The sequence below is a fragment of the Rhinopithecus roxellana genome, chromosome 7 (assembly GCF_007565055.1).
Source record: "Rhinopithecus roxellana isolate Shanxi Qingling chromosome 7, ASM756505v1, whole genome shotgun sequence".
NCBI lineage: Eukaryota > Metazoa > Chordata > Mammalia > Primates > Cercopithecidae > Rhinopithecus > Rhinopithecus roxellana.
Genome location: NC_044555.1, coordinates 124455255 through 124474542, shown reverse-complemented (window position 1 = coordinate 124474542; position 19288 = coordinate 124455255). Strand labels below are relative to the sequence as shown.

At 51.5% G+C, this 19288-nt stretch overlaps 1 protein-coding gene across 1 annotated transcript; it reads left to right on the top strand.

The window, feature by feature from the left end:
* The first annotated feature begins 3411 nt into the window (after nt 1-3411).
* On the top strand, nt 3412-13126 carry APLN (apelin). Its single transcript, XM_010354788.2, has 3 exons — nt 3412-3804; nt 9602-9773; nt 10470-13126. The coding sequence occupies exons 1-2, from the start codon at nt 3738-3740 to the stop codon at nt 9766-9768; spliced, it is 234 nt and encodes a 77-aa protein (XP_010353090.2). The 5' UTR covers nt 3412-3737; the 3' UTR covers nt 9769-9773; nt 10470-13126.
* Nucleotides 13127-19288: the final 6162 nt, after the last annotated feature.

Genomic DNA, 19288 nt, shown 5'->3' with positions numbered 1-19288 from the left:
AGGTGCTATTACAGCAGTGACCTTAAAGTCTGGCAAATAGATAACAGATATTCGAAAACTGGTCATTTCAATCTGATATTAAGATATCTGGGAGCCTACAAGGGGTTCAGAGTGGGCAATCAGAGCTGTGTTCCTTGCCTCTTGAGCCTTGACCCCTGAATGGATATGGTGGTGATGGGTCCTCTCTGCAGAATTACAGCAGGCCCATAGAGCACGGTGTGCAGATGCAAAAGAACTCCCAATGCACCATGAGAGCATCTACCAATGAAAGGTACAGCCATAGCTGTTATGGAGAGGGCAAAGTCGCCGTGGGCAAGAGTGTCCTGAGGAAGAAAAATGAAATCTTGGATCTGGGACTACAAAAACAGATGTGGTCAGGCATGGTAACTCACACTTGCAATCCCAGCACTTTGGGAGGCCGAGATAGGAGGACTGCTTGAGACCAGGAGTTTAAGACCAGCCTGAGAAACATAGTGAGACTCAGTCTCTACAAAAAATAAAAATAAATTTAAAAATTAGCCTGGTATGGTGGTGCATGTCTGCAGTCCCAGCTACTTGGGAAGCTGAGGTGGGAGGATCACTTGAGACTAGAAGTTTGAGCCTGCATTGAGCTGTGATCGCACTACTGCACTTTAGCCTAGGGTAACAGAGCAAGACGCTGCCTCTAAAAGAAATGGATGTAACTTGGTTAAATGAAGGAAGGATTCAATTAAAAAATGATTATTCCAGGTGTCAGATATTTAAATCTTACTGTAAATGCATGCCTTCAACTTGGCTTGAATTTCTATTGGTTTGCTTTTATGTTTTTTTCCCTCACCTTGTACATTTTGAAGGCTAGGTAGGGTGGGAAAACGGACTATAGAAAAAAGAAGAATGAATGAGTGCTCTATCCAATAGAACTTTCTTCAATGATTGAAGATTCTATTCTGTGCTGTCCAGTGCAGTAGCCACTAGCCACATATGGGCAATTGAAGCGTGGCCAGTGGAACTGAGGAACTGAATTTTAAACTTCATTAGAAATGTGGTTAGTAGCTATTGTATTGGAAAGCGCTATGTGTTCCAACCACTTAGCAATATGCCATACACACCCTAGTAAAGGTGCAATTAAATATGAATGCTTCTTTTAACCTAGTTATGGGGGACACTTATTTGGGTGTGCATGGGCTTGTCCAATCAAGGTTTGGAGCACCAAGGTTCCTAAAAACAACTCTGCAAGGGCTTATTCTTAATTTGCACAGTACCTTCAGGCGCATTATCTCACTTAGTCCCATAACAACTTTGAAGTGGGTAGAGCAGAGATTATCACCTCCATGAACCCCAGTAAGTTGAGGTGATGATGGCAAGGCCTTATAGCAAATGGGGGTGGAGACTAGAAGCCAGATGTTCTCCTCCTGGTTAGAAAACACTTTCCAGCCAGGCATGGTGGCTAACGCCTGTAATCCCAACACTTTGGGAGGCAGAGGCGGGAGGATCATCTGAGGTCAGGAGTTCGAGATCAGCCTGACCAACATGGTGAAACCCCGTCTCTACTAAAAATTTATACAAAATTAGTCAGGCATAGTGGCGCATGCCTGTACTCCCAGATACTCAGGCTAAGGCAGAAGAATTGCTTGAACCCAGGAGGCAGAGGTTGCAGTGAGCCGAGATAGCGCCATTGCACTCCAGCCTGAGCAACAGAGCAAAACTCCGTCTCAAAAAAGAAAAACAAAAAGAGCGAGAGTGAGAAAAAGAAAAGAAAAGAAAAGAAAAAGAAAGAAAACTCTTTCCAGGGGAACAGTGAAGGGAGAATGGTCTCCTGCTACCCATGCCTGCTACCTGCTACTCATATCCTGGGTCTCAAGGATGAAGAGGGGTACCATGCTTCACATGCTTTTTTTTTACTTGAGTGTGGTTAATGGGCCATAGGCTATTAATGGGAACCTTATCTTATTTCCTTCCTGCTACCTGAATTTAGGCAGTAAAGATGTTTTTGAAAATTTCATTCATATATTCAAAATTATGTATTGAGTACCAGTCATGTCACAGTCACTGTTCTAGGTCTGGGGACATAGCTGTGAACAGAGCAAAGATCCCTCCCTTGTGGAGGTAACCCTTCTGGTGGAGATAGACCGATAATAAATACATTGTGTGTATATAGGATTTTTGTAACATTTCAAAAATATTTTAAATATGCCATGGTGTCTCATGTCTTTTATGGTACACATGCACCCTGTCCAATGTATCTTTTGTGTAAATCTGGACTTACACTTCAAGCAAACTGCCTGGCTTGCTGAAAGGTAGAGACACCTTTCGATTCAGTCTTTTAATATGTGTTGAGTGCCACCTATGTGCAGAGCAAGATATTGGGGACTTTGGAGAGATCCAGAAGAGTGAGAAGACAGTATCCTACCTTAGGGGGTTCCCAGTCCAATGAGGGAGGCAGCCCCATGCCTTGGGAGCTCCCAAGCTATAGAAGGAGCTAACAGTCTAGTCTGGAAAGGCAAACAACTTCAGGACCTGCTTCTAAACCGGAATCCCAAGTACACCCAAAATGAATCCAGCCTTGACTGTGTGGAGTTGGGTAAACCACCTGCCTCTTATCATGATGGGGAACTAGAATGAGGACAGCTCCAGGGAACAAGAAAGGGGCCACCATAGGAGCTGTCGCATGTCCCAACAGTGGGGAGGAGCTGAGGGGCAACCCTTGCTGGATTAGTGTTATCCTGGGAAGGCTTCTGGATGCAATGGGATTTGAGGTGCTGTGGCAAGAATGAATTGCTCACGGAAAGGTGGGGTGGGGGCATTCCAGGTAGAGGGTGCCTCCTGGGGGATGCAGGGAACATGAGGGTGCTGGGCAATTAAGCCTTGGGCACAAGCCTAGGCAGTCACCCCCAATTCAGAGCCAGTTGAAAATGCAGAGGAGAGAGGAAGGCCAGTGTGTGGGTGTCTTGACCAAACCCTTGAAGCTGGCCAGCGGCAAGGGCAAGGACCAGGGTCAGGGTCAGAGGTAGAGGGCATGAGTGAAGGCGACCCAGACTGAGTCCTTCCCTAAGCACCTAGGTTTCCTGACAGCTGTTAAGGAAGCAAGGTGAGAAAGGGTTAAGTATGCCCCTCCACCGCCCCCAAATGCTTCCTGTGTTTGAAATCCTTCAGGTCTCTGCAAACCCTCTGGCCCCCGGCCAGACGGGCATTGTCCGGGGAGCGGTTGTGGGTTGTCAGAGAGGCCGCGCAGCCTTTGTTGTGGGGCCACCTCAGGGTTCCCTCTCGCGCTCTGGCTGGGGCTGCAGAGTGCGTGCCTGGAGGGGGGCGGTGCGGGAGGCTCGCTCCCTCTCCCTCTTCCTGCCCCCCCTCTAGCCCTCCCGATGACCACATGACCAAGTGGGCTCGTGGCCAAGCCACAAGCTACAAAATGCAGCCCCTGGAGTGAGCGGGGAGCATTCTCGCTGGCAGCCGGGGTCAGGGGCAGTTGCAGCCGCGGCTGAGCAGCCAGCTGCTAGGAAAGAGCTCGCCGCTGCCGCTCCCGAAGCCGCCGAGGCCAGCTTCGCGGCGCTGCCCCGCGGCGGGAGAGGAGGCTGCAGAAGAGCGGAGGCGGCCAGCGGGGGCGGAGGGGCTCAGCGCGCACACTCAGCGGCCGGGGAGCCTCCCGAGCTCAGCGCCCGCACGCGCCAGCCGCGGCTTGCGCCTTTCTTGGCCTCCTGGCGCCCGACCTCTCCTCCCCTGCGCCGGCTCGCCGGGGCCGCGGCGGCCCGAGGAGCAGCATGAATCTGCGGCTCTGCGTGCAGGCTCTCCTGCTCCTCTGGCTCTCCTTGACCGCAGTGTGTGGAGGTGAGTGCGCGCCCTCCCGCTCGCCCGGGCTGCAGCCGGCGCGCTCCTTTCCCTCCGCCCTCCTCGCACTCTCCCCGCCTCCCGGGGAGCCCGGCGCGAGCCGTGCAGTAGCAGCCACGCGCCGGCCAGCGCCAGGCAGCAGATTGACAGGGCGCCCCGGGCCATGGGGCGGCTGGCCGCAAGAACCGCTTCTTCTGCGGGGCTCAACTTGGCCTCTGGCATCATCTGCCCGTCACCTTGTCCTTCCTAACCGTCGCTCGCAGTCCCAGGAGCGCAGGACCACAGGTGTGCGCCGCGTGTCCCATGCCCTCCACCCCGTTTGGTGAGGGTGGAGGCCGGGAACATGCCCGCTCCCTCGTGGATCGGTGGAAGGAACTGACCAGGGTCGGGTGGGCTGGGCCCCCATATTAAACGTCTTCTGGTCCCTGAAGGCTGGGAGCCTCCCGCCGGTCCAGGGGCGCGGGAAACCGGGGATGATGTGCCAACATGCAGACGTGACACTTGTTGCATAGGCAGGAGTGCGCGGAGGGGGTGGCGGCATGGAGCCCAGCTGTTGCTCCTTTTGGCCTGCATGTGTGAGCAGAGGCAGCCTCCCCAAGGCAGGGCCGGGCCCAGCCGGGCTGGGCTGGTCTTCTCCTCCCTAACCCCAAGGTCCTGGCTGGCCTCCTCCCCTGCACAGGATGCCCTCCCCATAGCCTCCATCCCACCCCCAGATACTTGGTTCTCTTACATCCTGGCTCCAGCCTTTCTTTCTGTCCCAGGCATGGGCATGCTTCACCTTAGTCTCCCTGTCGCTAGGCACCAAAGGAGGAAGCACAGCACCTGACCCGACCCCTCCCTGCAGCTCAGGAAAGGGGAGTCCTTTTGCCCTCACCTGCCAATACTTGGCACTAGTGCCCATGTCCGCCCCTAGCCTGGTCCCCACCCACGCCCCAGCAGCCCCATCCCGGGCTGCCTGTCCTCTGTGTGTCAATGTCTCCTGGGGCTGCCAGCTCCCACCTCCAGCTGCCACAGTCCTATGATCTGGCTGTCATTGCTGCCTGCCTGGCACCACACAAGGGGAAGGCCAAGACCAGGTGGACTAACGCCAGGACCATGGCTGGAGTCACAGGGAGGTGGGAGCAGAAAGAAGGAGAAGGCAGAGCAACGAGTTTCCTAGGGCAAGGGCACAGGGCCCTACGTGGTTCCAAACCCTCCAGAACAGGAGGATGGCATGCAGCCCAGGAGCCTCTGAGGGGTCCAGCCAGCTCTGCCTGCCTCTCATCGCAGGCCACCTCCTTTCTCTGCTCTTGCTTTTTGGCCCTGTTGTGGCCCTGGGAATACTGCCTGACTTCTCAGAAAGGCGCGGTGGTTGGGGCTGGCACCTCCTGCCTCCAGGTAGCTGGCCAGTGATCTCTCTCTTCAAGACCTGAGCATGAAGTCAGCCACCGCCACAGTAAGAAGTGGGCAGGTTTTTTCCACAGAAACTCCTATCAGGCAGGTAACAGAGGGAGCAAAAGATACTAATGTAAGATACGAATGTAAGATACGAATGATACACCATACCAGCCTGTCCTCAGGGAGCCTACCGTCTGGTGTCATTAACAAGGCACGACACTTGTACAATACCACCACAGGCAAATAGTCCAGGGTGGTGCCTTCAGGGAAGAAAAAGACTGGGTGCAGAGAGAGTGTTCCAGAGGAAGGTGGGGCTTCTGGATCTGCACACTTGGTGCTCCCCACAGAGGCTGTGGGGAGACCCCTAGCCAATAGACAACCATTCAGACTCTCCTGGGGCCCAGCCATTGGGACAGTACTAGCAAAGGGGAGAGAGCTGGTTTCAAGGGAAGGGAAGTCGGCCAGGATGCCTGAACACCGTGTGGCTGGTCCAGAGCCTGCCACTTCGTGCTTTAATTCCCCCGTCTTCATTAGGTAATCTGTCTACTCTGATTTGGGTAAATTCGTTGCCCTCACATTTTGCTCAAGCCTCGTGTTGGAAACTTTCAGGGCTCTCACTGACTTCTCTACTCCCTGACTTCTCCTGGAGCCAAGGAGGGGCACGTCCCTGGAGGTGGCCACCAGCCAAGGGTCCAGGTACACATGTCCTGCTCCTGCTGGCTCCTGTCCTGGGTTAGAAGTAGGAATCCCAGAACCACTTTGTCCTTGGCCCAGACTGGCATGCTGTCCCTGGCCAGAGTCCCCAGTCAAAGTTCCAGCCTGAAAACCATACTTCCTCCTCTCCACAGTCTGTCCTGACTTGGAATGTCTGCCCCCGACCCCTCTCCACACCGCCCGCCTCTCATCACCCCGATACCACCGTGTACACTCCTCCACTGCCTCCTGACCTGGGATACACTTTGCTCTTGTGAGTCTGAGAACTCCTGGGCCAGGGCCAAGTGTCCCTCGGTCTCTGAGCACCTCTCTTTTTCCCCTTCTCCTCCCCCTCCGCAGGCCCAGCTCAAAGCCTGCAGTCACAGTGGGAGTGTGAGGAGAGCCTACTGTACCCCTCCTGCTCAGGGAAGGGCATCTCCACTCCATCCCCAGTCCTTAGCACTAAGCACCCATGTAACCTGAGCCAGGCCTCTCCACGCAAAGAACTAAGGCAAGGGAAGCAGAGGGCCGCCAGATAGAGCATGATGTATCCCAGGGCAGCAAAGCTGGCACTGGAGACAGCACAGGGCCCTGGAGAAGGCGACTGGGATGGGGGGGTGGGCAGACAAAGAGACACATGCAGGACCACAGAGCAGTGGAGGGGCATTGCCAGCGGGGTCCCCAACGGAGGACACATTTGGGCTTTTAAAGTCATCACAAGACAGGCCAGACTGAGAGGAAAAACAGGTGCGTCATTCCTGATGAGGCTGGCATGTTCCTGAAAAGTCGCACGTACCTCTTGGTGCGTTGGCAGGGTTGGAGTTCAGATTGCATGAAAGTCAAATCCTGTCCTCCCCCGACTGCAGTTCTCAGCGTGGAGATGCTATAGCTTCATGGCTGATGGCGCTTCAGCAGGCAATGGCTCCAATCTCTCTAGGCTCAAGATTGTTTGGGGAATTGCTCCAGCCTCCTTTTACGTAGCAAATGAGCTAGAAGAAAATATTTAAGTGCATTAGAGCTGGCCTCCATTTCTAAAGGGGAATTCTTTTGTACAGTCAAGACCTCTGCAGTGATGAGAATCAACAGCCTCTAATTTGTTCCTTTGGACAGGATAAAGCCAGGGTTTCAGGTGTCAGCTTATCTGATGGTGAGCTAGACTCAGAATCAAAAGTAGGAAACAGGTGGGTGATGGGCTCAGAGTGTGGGAGGAGCCAGCAGAGCTCGGTGATGCTGAGGACAATGAGTCCCCCACCCAATGGGAGGGATGCAAGAGGCCCAGGGCTGGTCTCCAGAGCTTGGCTGGGGGCTCAGTCAGCTCAGAGCAGTTCTTCTCTGCAGACCTAGAGTCTAGACATCTTCCTGGCCAGAGTCAGAACCACCAACCCTGCTCCCCATCCTGACATACGGCCTCTAGCCCTCCCTTTCTGACTGCCATAGACTTACAGTCTTGGGTGCTGAGCACATGGAGATGACGCCCTCCCCCTCCTGGCACGGTGCTTCTCTTCTCCATGTCTGCCACCACTCTGAGCTACAATGGCCTGCGTCACTGCCCCATCCCTTCTGCACCCCCAGCAGTTCAAGGTGCAGAGGTGAGAGCCAAGTGTTGACTTGGTTCACTTCACAAGGCCCCTAGGTCCTTCCCCTGCGTTATCAGCATCATTCAGATCCATCCTCAGTGATCACGGTGAGCCTTGTGGGGACCCCAGAACTCAAGGCAGAGGCTGAAGCAGCTGCGGTGGGGAGCTTAGTGAAGGTCTTTCCCTCCTCCCCTTCTCCAGCCCCACCCCCCTCACAGATGGCACCAAGAGGGTAGCTCTGTGATAGTCAGACAGAAGCAGCCCACTTGTTCCATCCATACTTACTGCTCCAAAGTGCTAAGATAATTTTTCTTTTAATTCTCATAGGTTATGAATTTAAGGAATAAGTTGGCATGGAATTGTGGCTAGCTAACCAAATGACCCAACTCAACAGCGGGGTCCTCATGGACCTGGCAATTTTTCTTGGGGGAAGAGGGAAGGAGGGTGCAGGCTTGGAGAATATGTGTTTATGTATGTGTTTGTGGAGGGGGTGGGTATGTCTGGGTGTGAGTGGGGAGAACTGCAGGCCCAGAAGCCTGGGGGAAGAGAGCCCTAAGGCCAAACCCGCCCACTTTTGGCCCAAGAGGAGTCTAAACACTTGAAATTGTGTGCAAGTGGAGGAGGACTCACAAGAGCCAAGGAGCCAAGGAAGGAACAGAGTGTGGGGATGTTGGAGGCAGAGGCAGAGGGGAAGAGGGAACTGCCAATGGTATCACTGGGGTGTGAGCAGCCAATGGGAGGCTCTGTGGAAACTGCGAGCAAGTGGTGGGAATTCCTGGGTAGATGGCAATGGGGCTCAAGGGACAGGAATCTAGATGCAGGCAAATCAGATGGTGTGCAGGGGGAGAGAGACTGTTACTCATTATCTCTGGCCTCAGATGCTGTATCTGCACAGGCCTGTACTGGGCATTGCACAAGTACCCTGCCTGACTGCCTCTTCTCCGGCACCATCTCATCTCCGCACACTGCCTGCCGTCACCAACCAGGCTTGTCTTGGGGGTAGCAGCTCGGCTTCCCTGCATGGACTGTAGGCTTCGTGAGAGTCGGCCTGCATGACTTTTCCCTTACTGCACCCAAGGATACCCTGCACCACTTGGATTCCATTGTCAGGGCTCAGTCTCGTGTCAGGAGGCTTCTACTCTAAGCCTCCTGACAGATGTGGACAGATGTAAAGAGGAGCCCCAGAATGCAGAATAGAAGCCAGTTGGGATTGAAATGGAAGGAATTTACATGAGACACAGGATGTAGGGTGTGATCCGGGAATTTCAGGAGGTAGGGCATTGGTGGGGAGGTACCAACTTGCAACAGCCCACCCCGCTCCTGGTGCACAGACATGCTGCTGAAGGTGACCATTCTCTCATTTATTCATTCTCAAATATGCGTGCAATATTTATTGGTCTCTAAATCTGGTCTCAGATTTCTAAATCTGGTCACAGTATGAGGCAGGCTGAGTCGGAGACCCCTCCCTCTTAACCCGCCTGGCCCAGCCCCATCCACTGGGAGGACTTGGTGCCCTAGAGAGGCCTAACCACCAATGAGACACCCAGGGGTGAGATATGAGCTCCCTAGTACTCAAAAGTGGGTCATCCTGCATATCAAAGGATGTAGGAGTAAAATGACGTGATGTTCGGGATTTGCTTTAAAATACTGCAGTCAAGGAAAATAGAAAAGGGATAACTAAAGCATATGTGACTCCATCTGGATAACTGTTGAATCCGGGTGATGGGTACATGGTGGTAGGAGGGTCATTGTAATGTCATATGTCTAAAATGTTTGAAGTGTATCAGTCGCAGGGGTGCCATGGTGATTACTGCCTCCTGCCACCCAGCCAAGTACAGGCATGACGCCCCAAAGTGCACACCCCCCAATGATGTTCCAAAGAACCCACTTGTGCCTGTCAGCAACATGATGTAACTGTCAAAAGGACAGAAAATCAGCTGCATCAATGGCAAGATGTGAGTAGTAGGTTCCGTTTGTGCCAGGACAGTGCAGAAATGGCAAATTTTCCCTCAATATGAACAAGAGAAACAAAGAAAATCTATGAGAAGTGCTGCCACATGGAGAGACCACCCCTCCCATGGGCCTGTGGTCTGCGGCCCCTGCTCGTTTCCAACAACCTTCCTCACTAACAGGCTTTCTCCTTCCTGCAGGGCCCCTGATGCGGCTTCCCTATGGGAATGGGCTGGAAGAGGGCAATGTCCGCCACCTGGTGCAGCCCAGAGGGTCGAGGAACGGGCCAGGGCCCTGGCAGGGAGGTCGGAGGAAATTCCGCCGCCAGCGGCCCCGCCTCTCCCATAAGGGACCCATGCCTTTCTGAAGCAGGTACTTGAGCCTCTGCTCAGTGGACAGCGCTAAGGCGGAGGGAGAGGGACAGCCTAGAAGCCGGGTGACCCTGCAGCTCAGCACTGGCCAGACACATCCATCAAGCAGTCCTGGCGCCACACGCACAGGGACTTAGAGTTGGCAAGAGAGCTTATGGGGCAGCTGTCTAGCCCCTTTATTTTACAGGCGATCTCCTCATCTGAGGCCCAGAGAGGGGCTTGACACTTGGGGCCAATCTTCCTTCCACCCTGCTGCCTGGGGTTGGGGAGGCTGGCCTGCTTAGAGATTTCTAGACATTCTGGTGGACCTTAATGGCTGGGGAGGGGTGCCCAGGGCAAACCTACAGATGTCCAGTGTAGACTGTCACCAGAGTTGGGGAAGGAGGCAGAGAGCTCTAGGGGCTCTCAGGCAGAGAACAAGAGGACAGCTGTGGCTGTGGTTGCCTGGAGCTGTGAGAAGGAGGGAAGAACCAAGGCAGCAGCAGAGAGAGGAGAGCTGAATTCTGTCCCTCACCTGGTCTGCTGGCTGTCCCACTGCAATGGGGACAGGCAGGCACCAACTCAGGGGTCTTGGGCTCGAGGTTTGGGCTGAGTGGAATTGGGGAGAGAGAGAAAGGGGTCTCCTCTCCTTTCCTGGGGAGTTCCTTTGGTCTAGGATATGTCCATGACTTCTCTGTTGTCATTTTTGTCTCCTTAGGACTGAAGGGGCCCCCAAGTGCCCACCCCCTGTGGTTCTGTCTCCTCCATAGATTGGTCTGCTTCTCTGGAGGCCTCATGTCCATTCAGCTCTCACCTCACACCTGCTGTAGCCACCGATGGGCCCGGCTCTTCTCACCTGCCTGCTTCCCCCAGTGGCGTGTTCCTGGCTATAGTTTGGATGATTCCCGTTCTCTCACAAGGATCCGTCCAGTCCATCTTCCTGGCCCCTCCCTGGACTGACTTTGGAGACCCAGCCCCAGAAAGCCTCCCTTCTTCTCCAGGTCCCCACTGCTCTAGTCCCTGCCTGTCTCATCTAACGCCCCAACCCTTCACTTGGGCCTTCCTTTCTCATGTCTGCCCTGGGCCCGGGGTGGAAATGCTCCCTTCTGCGGGCTCCAGCAGATCCCTTGTTTTCCTGTCAGTTGGACCCCTCACCTGGCCTCCAGGGAGGAATGCAGAGAAAAGCAAGGGGAGACTCTAGTTAAGAGGTGCTGGCTGCGGGGATCCAGACAGGGAACACTGGGGGCACAGAAGTGTGGCGGGGGGAGCTCTGGTGAAATGGGTGGAGCATTGGTGTTTACTCAGTTAAGGAAGAGGTAAAGGAGAGGGGCCTGTGAAGTCCTTTGTCACTTCTCTTGACTTACTGTGCCTCCCAATACTCCCTTCTTCCTGCCCCCACACCCCATCCCCAGCTAGCCCAAGCTCCAAGTCAGGAGGGGAGGGTGCTGGGTCTGACATGGCTCTATACCCTCCCAGGAGTAAAAGCCAAGCAAGAGGTTGTTTTTGCCAAGAATCACAGAATATTAGAACTGAAAGGACCCTTGGAGATCACTTAGCCTTCTTAGGCAAACGCCTGCGAAAACAGAAGCCTAGAGAGGGGAGTGACCTGCTCAGAGTCATTGCAGAGCTGGAATGGGGACCAGGTCTCCCATCTCCTACTTTATGATGTCCTCTTCCCTCTTGATGATGTCTTTTCAAAGCAAATGAAGTGCCTTTTCTGGAGGCTGGGGCTGGGGGTGACTGGGAGGGGAAGGGAAGGGAGAGGCAAGCTGGCTGTGAACTGTCCTATTGTGGGGCCGGAGCTGCTCCCACCTCCCTGACCTACCCCTGCTGCACCATTCCCCCAGCTGGGCTGGAAGGTTCCATAACTGGTCAGCTGCCCCCATTCTGGCAGCATTCCCAGACCCGGGGTACTCTAATAGGGGCGGCTCAGGAACTGAGACTACCGTTCAACCCCTGTGGTGATGGTTTTCAGGAGCATGAGGTAGCCTTCAATCATTGGACTCCATGGCCTTCCCTTCGTGCTGACTGGACCTTCCTTCCAGGGCTTTTCCTTTGGGGGAGGCGGAGAGGGGAGAAGAAGGAAGGGAAGGGCAGAAGGAAGGAGGGACAGGAGGAAGAAAAGAAAGCAAAGGAAGGGAAGGAAGGAAAGAAGGATGGGAGGAAGTGCAGCAGGAATAGCACCCTCTCCCCGGGAGGCCCCAGCTTCCGTGAGGGGCCATCACCAGCCATTCCTTGGAGGGAGCTTTCTCACCTATTGCTTGAGCAGGCTTCCCAGGAGGGAGAAAGGGAAGACAAAAGCCTGATGCCCAACTTTGTGTGTGTAGGGATGGGGGAGTCAGGGCCCCCCAAGTCCCACAATAACCCCAATGTTTGCCTATCCGCCCCCCCAAGCCTTCCTTTACCTCTGCTGCTGCTAACGCTGCTGCTGCTTAAAGGCTCATGCTTGGAGTGGGGACTGGTCGATGCCCAGAAAGTCTCTTCTGCCACTGACGCCCCCATCAGGGATTGGGCCTGCTTTCCCCGCTTCCTTTCTGTGTCTCCTGCCTCATCGGCCTGCCATGACCTGCAGCCAAGCCCAGCCCCATGGGGAAGGGGAGAAAGTGGGGAACGGCTGAGAAAGCTGGGAGATAGGGAACAGAGGAGGGTAGTGGGTGGGCTGGGGGGGCTGCCTTATTTAAAGTGGTTGTTTATGATTCTTATACTAATTTATGCAAAGATATTAAGGCCCTGTTCATTAAGAAATTGTTCCTTTCCCCTGTGTTCAATGTGTTTGTAAAGATTGTTCTGTGTAAATATGTCTTTATAATAAACAGTTAAAAGCTGACAGTTCGCCCTTACTCTTGGAGGTCATGTTCAGGAGGGGCGTTCCTTTCCCCTGGGGGCCATGGTTGTCTCCATGCCCACATATTGCACATGCAGGGAGGTAAGTGCCTGCATCCCAAATCGATTCTAGGTCAACTGGCCTCAAACCTATTTGCCACGAGCTCACAAAATGAATCCCTATGCTTAATGACCAGGTCACATAAAATCCAGCCCTTATAGGTTTTCTGGCATCTGTTTGGGTGTCCTCATTTTTTTGGCAGTGTCATTTAAAGAATTTTTCAAAAGCAATTTATTTAAGAACATGCTGATTAAATGCAGGATCGCTACTAAAAATTGTTTTGTATCCTTGGTGGGTGTCTTCTGCTATTTTATCTACTTTTGAACACTTTCAGGACTTTTTAGCCAGTTTGCCTTTCTTGAAAAATGTTGTGTTTTCAGTAATAAATACATTTGATAATGACTTTGTTTGTATCATTTTATGTTTCACAAAGTAGAGTTGCTTGATAAATGAGATAGCCTGAAAAATAAAATGCAAAGAGTTGAATATAATTCTGCCCCATCTGTCTCACTTCATGCTTGTTGTCAAAATGCCAATATCTTGCATAACAGAAGGGAACATTGGGTACATGCTAATTTGGTTAATAAACCCATTAGGTGCACACATGCATACACATTACAAAGCAAAACTCAGTGAGAAGCAGAGAGGAGGGATCGAAATGGGTTCATTTGATAAATCTCGTGGGAAATCCTGTAGATTTGACAAGTATTTAGTGCTAGAAATATACAATTTTAAAGAAAGGGTCTTCAAACAAACTCCCTAAAAAGTCATAAAAATGTTCAATAGGAGAGAAAATAGAAAAAGTCACCCCCAAGCATACAAAACAATCTCATTATTGACAAAATACTGCAAGTTGTGATAGTGATTTAAAAATGCAGTGTTACGGCTGGGTGCAGTGGCTCACACCTGTAATCCCAGCACTTTGGGAGGCCGAGGCGGGCAGATCACTTGAGGTTAGGAGTTTGAGACCAGCCTGGCCAACATGGTGAAACTCCGTCTCTACTAAAAATACAAAGATTAGCTGGGTATGGTGGCGGGCACCTGTAATCCCAGCTACTCGGGAGGCTGAGGCCAGAGAATCGCTTAAACACAGGAGGCGGAGGTTGCAGTGAGCCGAGATCACGCCACTGTACTCCAGCCTGGGTGACAGAGCCAGACTCCATCTGAAAAAAAAAAAAAAATGATGTTACGTTGGATGTGCCTCTTAGGAAAACTGGTGTAAAATGCCTTATTTAAAAATTACTAGTTTGACTTTTAGGCAAACAGGTCATCAGAGGAACTGGTTTTAGGCAGAGGTTTCAGGTGGACTGACTTTATGCTGATTAGTCTGTAACCTCCCTAATCATCCCCAAAGTTCTAAATTCACGTGAAAGCAAGGAGAAGCGGGTGGAGCATGGGGCAAGACAACTTAATACCGACCCATAAGTGTACAGTGAATTAGATAAGTGAATCTAGAATCTGGTCTTCAAATTCCAGAAAGCAAACTCTTTCTACAGTACTACAGAAGGTCCCCTAACTAGAAAGAAGAACTAGATACAAAACGTGTTTGATATTCTTTTTTTTTTTTTCCCCAAGACAGAGTCTTGCTCTGTCTCCCAGGCTGGAGGGAAGCCAGTGGCGTGATCTCGGCTCACTGCAACCTCCAACCTCCACCTCCCGGGTTGCAACGATTCTCCTGCCTCACCCTCCCAAGTAGCTGGGATTACACGCACCTGCCACCACGCCTGGCTAATTTTTTGTTTATTTATTTATTTATTTATTTATTTATTTATTTATTTATTTATTTTTATTATTTTTCAGTAGAGACAGGGGTTCACCAGGTTAGCCAGGCTAGTCTTGAACTCCTGACCTCAAGTAATCCGCCTGCCTTGGCTTCCCAAAGTGCTGGGATTACAAGCATGAATCACCATACCCAGCTGTGTTTGATATTCTTAGTAAATACAATACGAATTCGTGTACAAGATGGCACGGTGTGGACTGGTGGGATCAGGGAAAGCTAATAGAGGCTAAGTGATAAAAACAGGCCCTAGAAGGCACAATAGCATTTGGTTAAGTTGGCGAAAGGATGATGGGCAGTGACGGCGGGGACAAGGAAGGGGGAGCAGCCACCAGGGTCCATGGAACATATGTAGTCAACTGGATACTACTGGGTGGATGCAAGTGTGACCTCCTTGGGGCAGGGGATAAGGAAAATAAAATTGGTGGCTTCTGTAAAGATAATTAGACCTCAGACCAAAAGAAGGCTGGACATATGATATGTGTTGCTACTACCCTTTGGAGATATCTTGACCAAATAAATACAACAGAAGCAGAGTAGGGCATTGTTTTTCAAAATGCAGAGCTTAGGAGAAGAAATAGGAGTTCACTTAACTGATTGTTTCTGGACTGGAGGTCCTGAGCTGAGACGTTGACGAATGGGGGCAGAGAACCTGAAAACCAACACTCTTTCAAATCCATCTGGAATTAGGCAGCCTCTGAAATGACAGAGATTAGGGAGGCAAACAGACTCAGACCACACACAGCTTTTCAGGACCCCAGGTGTGGTGTAAAATGAGCCATAACTGCTTAGAAATCTAACATTTCAGACTCTCCTGTAGGCCTGGCTGGCTTGGTACCCCCCGTAGGGGCTGGGCTCCTCTGCATTGAGGGAACCACGAGGCCTGGCCTGAGCAGCCATTCTGAGGTCCTTACAGAATTCAATTCTCCAAGCCTAAAGGTTATTCAACTGAAATGTCTCAATCCAAAGTTTCTTTCTGACCAGAGTGTGCCTGTGCCTGCTAACTGCCAAAGGAGATGGCAGAGATTTACTCAATGTCTTCCTCTCCCGGCTTCAGAAGGGCCGCTGACTTAGCCAGCATTTCTCGGTAACTCTCCAAAGGAAGGCTTCTTCTCTAGGACTCCTTTGAAAATCCAGCTTTTCCTATGTAGTGGCCAGTGCTCAGAGAAGGAGCCCAGCAAGGGACACCCCTTGCCGCTGTCTTGGACTTCAGCCAAAGGTCCAAGTCGCATCCAGGACACTTCCTTGAATGTTTCAAATCAGCCGCCAACAGACTTTTTCTGTAAAGAGCCAGATAGTTTTCTTGACTTTTTGAGCCATATGGTCTCTATCCCAACTCAAACCTCTTTGAGTTTGATGCTGCTGCCTACTTTTTAGCACTGTGGTCGGAATTGACTGTGACGACGCAGGTAAAGTTTTTGGCATGTGCAAAAGCAGCCATACACAATACATACACCAGTGGACATGACTGTGTTAAAAAAAAAAAAAAAAAAAAAAAAAAAAAAAAAAAAAAAAAAAAAAAAAAAAAAACTTTATAAAAGCAGGTAGCAGGGCATAGTTTGCCCAGCTCTGTCTCAAATGAAGCATCAGCAAGCTCTTCAACTCAGCCCCTGAACCCTTGCCTGGAGCACAAGGGGAAGACTTACATTCTGCAGCAAAGTATAGAATTAAGTGATTTAATACACTGGTTATGAGATGGCCTCTGATAATAATCATACTGACAGAGTGATTCCAGTGGAAGGAGAAGTCTGGAGTCAGATCAGGCTCAAATCCTGGCACCACCATTTACTCACCTGCGTGACCTTGCAGCAAGGGTCTTGATCTGGATGAGCCCATGTTTCTGCTTTGGGCAGGATGCTGCTGCCCACTTTATAGCACTGTGGTCAGGATTGACTGCGATGATGCAGGGAAAGTGTTTGGCACAGTGCCTGGCCCATGTTATGAGCTTACTAAGTGGGAGCTATTATTATCTCTGCTAAGCCTCATTCTAGCCCTGAGAACTGGACAGGGCAACCATCATTATCCCCAATTTATAGATGAAAAATCAGGCTCATGGAGGTGAGGTCACTTGTTCAAATTCACAGAGCCACTCATGGGTGAGTAGAGCCTCAAACCTGGGTCTGTCCCTGGCTCAGGTCAGCTGCTGCTATGGTTTGAATGAATCCTTCAAATTCATATTTTGGAAACTTAATCCCTAAATTCAAATGTTGATGGTATTTAGAGGTGGGGCCTTTGGTACGTAATTAAAATTAAATAAGGTCATCAGGATTGTGCCCCTATGATGGAACTGGGGACTTTATAAGAAGAGGAATAGAGACCTGAGCTGGCACACTCTTGCCCTCTTACCATGTGATGCCATTTTACCATGTTATGATTTGCAAAAAGGCCCTCACCAGATGCCAGTGCCATGCTCTTGGCCTTCCCAGCCTCCAGAGCTGTGAGCTAAATAAAGATTTTTCTTTATAAGTTACCCAGTCTGTGGCTACAGAAAACAAACTATGACAGCTTCCCTGCTCCTGCTAAGGGTCCTCTTTCCCACCATGAGTGTGCCTCAGCCACTGGAAATTTCTGGTCTCCCAGATAGCCTATAGGGCCTCCCCAGGGACAGATTAGGTCCTTGGCATTTTTCTTTGTAGAAGCTTAGCTTGGGCAGCAGCCCAGGAGGCCTCTCCAAAGGTGTTAAGTGCTCACCATTAACATCTGATCTGTCTGGAAGTCTGGAGCCAGGCACCTGTTTCAGGATACCTGTTTGGCTGTTGGGGTTCCTTTCTGCACAAGGCCAGGGGCTCAGAAACCTGGGTTCCAGTCCTGAATCTGCTTCTACCTAGGGCTTGCTGGGTAGCTTAGCAAAGTCTTTCCTTGGCCCTTTCTGGGCCTCAGCCTACTCACCTGCCCAGGACACCTGGGTGGGTAGATGTGAAGCTTCTGCTTGTGACTAGGGCTTTGTTGGGGTCCCAGCTAACAGTGGGGGGTGATTCAGGCTGCCCTCCAGAGGCAATTCAGGACCTGACCCAGGGACCTGTAGGGAGGAGCTCTGGGAGAAGAACTGGGCATATGGCAGGAAAATGGGAACCTAAGCCAATGAAGGAGTCCGCTGCTGGGTTACGTGGGTTGCACAAGCTTCCCATAACCCCAGTGGCTGCTGGAACCTCCATTCCATACTTCCCCCTTTGCACAAATTAAATGCTTTCTGATCTTCTCTGAGTGTTAAAAAATTGGCACACTGCTGCAGAGCTAGCCTGGGGGCGTGAAACTTGGGGTTCTGACCTCTGGATCCTAACCCCAGCTTCGCCAGTAACTGGCTGTGTGATTCCAGGCAGGTCTATTCGTCTGTTAAGGGTCCTGGTTCTCCCTCATCTATTTTCATAGGATGACAATCTCTGCTTTCCCTACCTTAAACACACAGAATCATAGAAGGGCAGAGCTGACATGAGTCTGACAGATCATTCAGTACCCTAAGCCCTGTTATTTTTACAAATGAAGAAAGTGGGACTCAGAAAGGGTAAGTGAACTCTTAAAAGAACATAGCTAGATAGTCCTAGGAAGCTCATATAGAGTGCTTCTCATGTACCAAGCACTGAGGAGCTTCACCTGTCCTGACTTACTCAGTTCCCATCACAATCCCATTTTATAGCTGAGGAAACTGAGGCACTCAGAGGCTAAGCCATTAGTCTAAAGATCTGTGGTATGTGAAATGAACTGACAGAAACAAGGTGGCATTGCTTTAAAGGAAGGCAAAGGTACTGCTGAAATGCCAATCATTCCCTCCAGGGCTGCAGTCACCTCTCGTCTGTAGGGGATGGGCTTCGCTTTGGCACCCTCAGTCCCAGGGCAACAGAACTGCTTGTGATTTAGGGGCTGTGGGAGGCTTGCTGGGAAGAGGGTGCCCCTTTTTCCATCTAGGCAGAGACATCTCTGGCTCCCTCTCCAGCAGGTGTAGGGATAGAGGCTGGTGACTTTGGCATATGTTATGGGGGGTTTCATCCCCCATGTCTCTAGGCTCCTGAACTCTCTGGAAGCCTGGAGTTCCTCTCTCCTTTGGAAATTCCCAACTCCTCAGATGTGAGGGATATGGAAAGATAAGGGAGGATAAACAAAGCAGGGAGAAAAAAGGTCCCAGTGAGGAGTGCAGGGGGATGGAGGAGGGGATCTCACCACACAGCCCCTTCTACCTCCAGCACCGCAGAGATCTTCTGATCTGATTATCCTCTTTCCTCCTTCCCTCTACTCTGGGCTACTCCCCAGCTCAGCTCCACAGCCTGCCCCACCCCCATTCCCACTCCCAAATTGCCTGTCAAGTTTTAGGTCCCAGGCCTTGTGTAAGTTTCAAAAGGAGCTCCCCTTCTCTCAATCTATGCCCAAACTTTTAGAACCCAAGCCTAGAAAGAGCTCTTTGGCCTACCCCTACCCCAAATAATCGGCCTCCTGGACAATCAGCTAAAAAACACCTACCCTTGGCCAGGCACGGTGGCTCACGCCTGTAATCCCAGCAGTTTGGGAGGCTGAAGTGGGCAGATCATCCGAGGTCAGGAGTTTGAGACTAGCCTGGCCAACATGGCAAAATCCCGTCTCTAATAAAAATACAAAAATTAACTGGGCATGGTGGTGGGCACCTGTAGTCCCAGCTACTCAGGAGGCTGAGGTGGGTGAATCCCTTGAACCTGGGAGGCAGAGGTTGTGCCATTACACTCCAGCCTGGATGACAGAGCGAGACTCCGTCTCAAACAAACATAACAACAAAAACAACAACAAAAACGCCTAATCTGTGCAGGACACCATGCAAGGGACAGTGGAGGAGGAACAGTGGAGAAAGACTCGGTCCTCACCTTTCCTCTGGGAGGCACCACTGAAAGGAGGTGTGTGGTGAGGGTGTGAC

Excerpts from the sequence above, each read along its gene's own strand:
- APLN (XM_010354788.2), top strand. The coding sequence starts at position 3,738 with ATGAATCTGCGGCTCTGCGTGCAGGCTCTCCTGCTCCTCTGGCTCTCC. Across the intron at positions 3,805-9,601 it reads CTTGACCGCAGTGTGTGGAG|GGCCCCTGATGCGGCTTCCC; the intron begins GTGAGTGCGCGC and ends TCCTTCCTGCAG.